At 36.8% G+C, this 6,630-nt stretch overlaps 1 protein-coding gene across 1 annotated transcript; it reads left to right on the forward strand.

Moving 5' to 3' along the window:
* The first annotated feature begins 3,216 nt into the window (after positions 1 to 3,216).
* LOC114037175 (UDP-N-acetylglucosamine transferase subunit ALG13 homolog) lies at positions 3,217 to 4,236 on the forward strand. The gene is made up of 2 exons (XM_027854004.1): positions 3,217 to 3,429; positions 4,003 to 4,236. The coding sequence occupies exons 1-2, from the start codon at positions 3,217 to 3,219 to the stop codon at positions 4,234 to 4,236; spliced, it is 447 nt and encodes a 148-aa protein (XP_027709805.1).
* Positions 4,237 to 6,630: the final 2,394 nt, after the last annotated feature.

Raw genomic sequence — 6,630 nt, forward strand, 5'->3', positions numbered from 1 at the left:
GGAGATTATACCTCCCATGTATTGGGGAAATAAGTTCACATATTTATCATCATACTTTTTGAAGTAAATATTTCTTTGTGAAAGCTAATAAGACTATTAGTGGCTAAATGGAAATGTGGTACAGTAGACCTCCCCTGCCCCCACCTTTACTTGGGGAACAGTATTGGTAGGGGCTGGAGCACTTTACAGAGAGACTAGAAACCCTCCCCAATCTTCTTAAGGTTACTGGAAAACTCCGGGGGTAGGAGTGAAATGTAACACACCTTTCCTTCAGGGGATAGAAGCCAGGGTGGTCTTGTGTATACATTTGTAAGTTATAGGAATTGAATGAATATTGTGAAGTATTGCAGATGATCCCTGGCCTCATGGAATATTCAGTCTACTTGATGGACAATCACATGACACTTTATATAATAATGGGATAGTTAATTTGAAATACATGCCAATAGTATAAAAGGTCATAGATTTAAAGTTGGAAGGCACCTCAGAGGTCAATTAGTCTAATACCTACATTTTCCATGTAAGGAGATTAATGCCAAGACTAAATCCCAGATTAAGGCACCATGCAAGTAGCAGGTAGCAGAGCCAATATTCAAACATCTATCCACAAACACAAAACCCAACAGTTTCGACTGTATCACACAGAGGACTGGCAAAAACGATATTAAGTACATAAAAGAGAAGGAGAATTATAGACTGGAAGGGTCAGAAAAGACCTCATAAAGAAATTAGGATTTGAAGGATAGATAGGAATTGGATAAACAGAAAGGAAGGTAGTGGTTGCAGTTAGGGATGTTAGTAGTGGTCTATCTTTAGTTCGTTGTTAAGAAATTCCTTATCAACGCCCACTATGCCATTGCTGGGAAATCTCTTTTTCTCTCTATCTCTGTTTCTATCTCTCTTTTCTGGAGAAGATATCTGGAAAACTAATTACTACATGAATCTGCTTTGCATCTGTATTTTCATGGCCTTGTGATCCCATTATTCATTTTCTCTTAAATAGAAAGTTGGCATTCATTTTCATAGGGAAATAGAAAATCCTAAGTGAATTAAATGAAATTTGACTAAAGGGAAATGTTCTAAGTTTTAAAAGAACCTCCAAGTAATACTATAGGCCAGTCAGAAACAACATTTTGAAAAATTCCATTTAAGTATAAATTATCCCAATGATGGCACATTTTAAATGATATTTATTAAAAATGTTTTAAAACAAAAATCATGAAATCTATTTTTCTGCTATTAGATATATCATATTTTCATTTAATATTTTGCCATTTTGTAAATAATAAGTAAAAAGGTTTCAAAATAATTATACTTCATGAAAATGGAAATAAGATACGAACTATACTGAGGAGGGAAAGAAGTAATATATCAAACCATAAATTTACATATATTTTAACAAATCAACAAATAATTTTCCAGACTGGAAAATATATTCTGACAGTATAAGAATGACATATGGCATTGATTGAATTCTTAACATTGATTCATGCTTGATTCTTCATATGCATATCCTTTAAGTAAAAGTAATTATTTTACATATTCAAAATGAATTCTAAACCCTTCAGCAAGTATACATTTATTTTAAGAAGATCTGAATTAAAACAGTCTCTATACATTGCATGTTGCCAGAATGCTTGCTGATTAAATCAAGTTCAGAGGTGAAGGGTTTTCTTCACCTGGCAACATTCAAGAATAATCCCTTTATTGCCTCCATTTCATTCCACCTCAATGACAGTGGTACAAATAGAACCTACACAGTGCAGGTGTGGAAAATACTTGACATTGTCATATGAGTTAGTTTTAAAATTCAGAGAATGATTTCTGCAGAATTTAATGATGCACAAAATAACAAGGCTCAACGCTTTCATTCTAGGGCATATTCTTTAACATTATGCAATTCCTTATTATGAAGAATAAATGCAAGCTTCTTGATTCCATTCACCATATCCAAATTACCTTTCTGCGTTGGCATCTATTTTAATTATTTATGGTCTCTAAAGAGTTAAGTGGACTTCCACTTATAGAAAGCTTATGGGAGGGCATGAACAAAACAACAGTTCCAGGGGGTGGCAAGCATGGATTAGTTTTGATTTAAATCACTGGAGGGAACATCCAAATCAATGACATCACTGACAGAACTGAAAATTTCATCAGGGAATTCCCAGTGTGGAGCACCCCAACACACTTTAAATATAGATTTGAAACCTGTATAATGTATAGGTTTAAATATCCTGGAACACTGAGAGATAAAATGACTGACCTATGGTCAGACACAGGTTATCTTCTCATCATCTGCCCTAAAACTATACCATGGAACCCTGGAATTCTTAATCCTTTCAGGTAGGGAATTCTTGGTCTCTGTGCTATCTTGTTTGCTGAGTACTTTACACAGACCATCCTAACAAGCTTCATTTACCATCCCTGACACTTTCCAAACAAAAACAAAAAAAAATGCTTTCTAGGACTACTACCCAAAGTCAATCAATCAATTATCAAGTATTTATTAGTATGTATAAGGCATTGGGCTAAGTTCTGATGATACAAATACAAATACTGAAACAATCTCTTCTATTGAAGAGCTTGCATTCTATATCATGTTGCTTGTCATCTTTCACTTATATTAATGAATTATGTAATCCTTGTAATCTAACTCCATTTTACAAATAAGCAAATTGAGACACAGAAAAGTAAAATAACTTGCCTATCACCATACTTAGAATCTGTATAGCACTTTAAGGTTTGAAAAGTACTTTATATATTACCTCATTTGATCCTCACAACAATACTGTAAGTTATTACCCCATTTTAAAGATAAGGAAACTAACTCTTAGAATAGTTAAGTAGTTTGCTAAAAATCACACAATGAGGAAGTGACTCCAGGTCCTAATACTCTACTCACTGCTCAAGGTAACTGCCTAAGTGTAAGTATCTGGGCTAGGATTTGAACCTAAGTCTTTTAATTCCAAATCCAGTACTCTTTCTACTGAACAATGATCAACTGATTACAAAAACCTTATTAACAATACTTCCCAGATCATCCACTCCAAGTATCACCGGTTCACATTGGTGTTGTAAGGATTAAATAAGATAATGTATGTAAAACCCTTTTGTAGATCATAAATAGAAGTTGTTATCAGATGCTTCTCAAAAATGGTTATTTCTCTGTTTACCTATGCAAGTCAGATTTTCAGGGATTGAGGCTGCCTAGAGCTTATGGCTATGAAGTCTGTTTTCATCACCATGGGTAACACTAGTTTTGACGAGTTCATAACCTGTACGTCTTCCAGGGCTACCTTCCAGGTACTCAGGAGACTTGGTTATCGAAGACTTGTTCCACAGATTGGCGGAGGCAGAGTGGTACCAGACTCCTTCGATTCAACATCTTTTTCTTTGATTGTTTATAGGTACAAATGTGCCAGTCGCGCCGTGCACTCTCCTTCTAATAGGAGCAGGCTGCCAGTCATGCTTCAGTCATACTTACCAGTCTTTGGAGCCCACCTGGATAAACATAGAGACGAGCCGATCGGGAGGTGCAAGCACTCAAACTTTATTCGGAGGCCATCACAGCAAGCCCAAGCAGGAAAGCACGAGCAGGAACAAGAGCAAGAGCAAGAGAGAGCGAGCTCCGACCCCTACCGCCCCTTATATACCTTCCTAGCCCCTCCTCCTCAGCCCGCCTACCAGATTGATGGTAGGATCAGATACCGGAAGGGGATGTCTGGGGTAAGCACTGCACCAAGGGAGAGGACGTGACAAAGGAAGCTAAGCCCAGATACCGGAAGGAGGCGTCTGGGGTTAGTGCTTCACCTAGGGAGAGAACTAGACAAAGGGAGCTTGTTCTCTGCCGTCCCACTCCCACATGGCACAGCCCCCTGCCTCAGGAGCATAAGCTCCGGTTACTTCCTAATATCTTGTCCCTGCCCCATCTTGCCACAACCCCCACATGGCACGTAGCCAACATCAGACAATCCCTCACATACAAAAATTCCTTGAAAGAAGACAATAAGAGATTCAAATCTCATCATTAGCCATGCCGGTGCAGGGAACTGCTTGGAGCCTCTGGAAGAAGGGAAGTCCTTGGTGGTGGTAGTAAATGAAAAGCTGATGGATAATCACCAGTTAGAGCTGGCTAGACAGCTGCACAAAGAAGGGTATCTTTTCTATTGCACATGCAGCACCCTTCTTGAGCTGTTAAAATCAGAAGACATCATCATTGAAACGTTTTCCTCCTGACAAGCCAGAGATATTCTCTGAATTTTTGGATAACATTGTGGGATTGAGAAAAAAAATGACAACCTCTCAGTTTCAACCTTTTTGATCCATCCATGGGAAAACACATAGATAGACACATAGACAAGTCTTCCTGGACAATGCACTCCTGTCTTTAGTGTACTTTTGTAGTATGACATGTCCTTAATAAATTTTTCTACATCTAAAAAAAAAAGAATTTTCAGGGATTGTTTCAATTGATCATATTTTTGTTCTTTATTTATAAATCCTTTTAAATATTATTAGAACCATGGGATTGTTATTAAATATTTGGTAACCTAACACGCTGGATGTCAGGATAGTCAAGATGAAACAAATTAATACTGCATCTATTTCTTCTTGTTTGGGAGTCAGTGTTTAAACTACTCTTCATGGATTCTGGTTTCATTGCCTATTTTGGTTATTAACAATTTTGTATTTCTCAGTTACCAAATATCCCAACACTACCCAATGGATTACAATAGCCATTAGTACAAAAATGTATATATTAAAAAATTAAGAATAAAAAGGGGCCCTGATTAGGCTAGCACTCTCTAAGAAGAGAAAAACTGGATTGGTTATATGGTGAGAGCAAAGATTGGTAGGCAGATAGACCAATTACTAGCCCAATAAGGAATATAAAATGAATTGAATGAGGAAGCTTTTTGTGCAATAACAAGGTCAGATCTTCTTAGGTGCATAAACAATTCCTTCCAGGATGACCTTGCAATAAGATATTGCACTGATTAACAGTAACAACAATAGCAAACATTTTGTGCTTTTCAGCTTACAAAATGCTTTAAAAATATCAACTCATATTATTCTCAAAACAACCTTGGAAGGTAGGTGCTATTATTATCCCCATTTTACAGATGAGGAAACTGAAATAGAAGTTAAAAAGACTTGCTTAGGGTGACACAACTAGTAAATATGTGAGGCAGAATTTGAATTCAGGTCATTCTGATAACAGATTCACCAGTACTTAATTGCGTAATTGAATTACGTAATTACATAATTGAATTGCGTAATTACGTAATTGAACTTACTGATACAGCAGGTTTGGAGTCACATGACACATTGTATGTGACTAAAATTAATCAGAAATAGTCAAAGGTATTTCAAGACACAAGCTTTTGGTGCTTTTACTTTTTTACCTCTCCCTCCTTCCCTTCTAGTTATAGATAAATGCATTAAACTCTTAATGATGATTCAAACTTTTCTCTTCCTTTCTGGTTTCCAAGGAGAGTGACAACCCATTTGGCTGTGCTCTGGTGGTCATAAGTGATAACATGATTTTCCTTGCTCTCTGGCCTGACTCTACCCTGACCTACAGATAAACAGAAGAAAAAAGACATGACATTGAAGTCCTTTTCTCTCATTGTAACTTCCTTTGTCTCTCTTTCTTTGATTGGAGTTTGTCTATATGGCCTTTTGTCCAGGTATGTTCAACTGTATGTAGGAGAGCTAATCTAGTACTATCCTCATTACAAGAATGATTATTTGCCTTATGTTTTCAGAATTATTGTTAAGGATCCTTTCTACCTTCATTGCATAGAAATAATGTTGACAGATTTTGTATGCTGTTGCGCTAAGAATTCCCTGACAGTCCATGTGTCATAGTATGTTTACTATTCATTTCCTACAATAGTCAATGTACATCATGGTTCAAATTAAATACCTTTCTCTCTAGAGCAAAAATGTCTCTTAGATTTGTGAGAGTGCTGTCTGTCCAAGGACTAAAGATCCAAGAGACACTGGCCCCCCAGTGCTGTAGCAAAATAGAAAAAAATGTCATTAATGAAGCAAGAAAAGTGATCTCAGCTGATGTCAGACTGATATCCTCAGGGTATCAGAGTGAGGTGGGTTGAAAAGTTCACCCCAGAGCAACATTTGGGAGCTACCAATCAAGAAAGCATTTTTTAAGTGCCTATTGTATATAAGGAATTGTGTAAGGTCCTGGGAAGATAATGACAAAAGAAAATACACTCTGTGACCAAGAAAATTACTTTCTATTAGGGGTCAGAGTATTGATATAACCTGTTAACATAAGTATATGTGTGATAATTTGAGCAGGTAGAATGAAGTAACAACTAGGGAGGTCAGATAAGGCTTGGCTTTGGAGATGGAACATGTACTAAGCCATGAGAGATGCTATAGACTCTAAGAGGTGGAAGTAAGGAGATGGGTCTCATGAGGAAGGTTTGTGATAAGCATGGAGGTAGGAGATGGAATGTCAATTTCAGTTAATGGCAAGTAGGACAGTTTGGCTGAAATAAAGTAGGTGCTCATTAACTTGGAAATGGCTAAACACATTGTGGTAAATGAATATAATGGAATATTCCTTTCTCATAAGAAATTGCAAATATAACACATTCAGAG

This window comes from Vombatus ursinus, unplaced genomic scaffold (assembly GCF_900497805.2).
Source record: "Vombatus ursinus unplaced genomic scaffold, bare-nosed wombat genome assembly UNPS02010284.1, whole genome shotgun sequence".
Classification (NCBI taxonomy): Eukaryota; Metazoa; Chordata; class Mammalia; order Diprotodontia; family Vombatidae; genus Vombatus; species Vombatus ursinus.

Bases quoted from the DNA above. Each gene is read 5' to 3' on its own strand.
- LOC114037175 (XM_027854004.1), top strand. From the start codon at position 3,217: ATGGCTATGAAGTCTGTTTTCATCACCATGGGTAACACTAGTTTTGAC. The intron at 3,430-4,002 runs GTGCACTCTCCT...CCTTGAAAGAAG, and splicing joins ACAAATGTGCCAGTCGCGCC to ACAATAAGAGATTCAAATCT.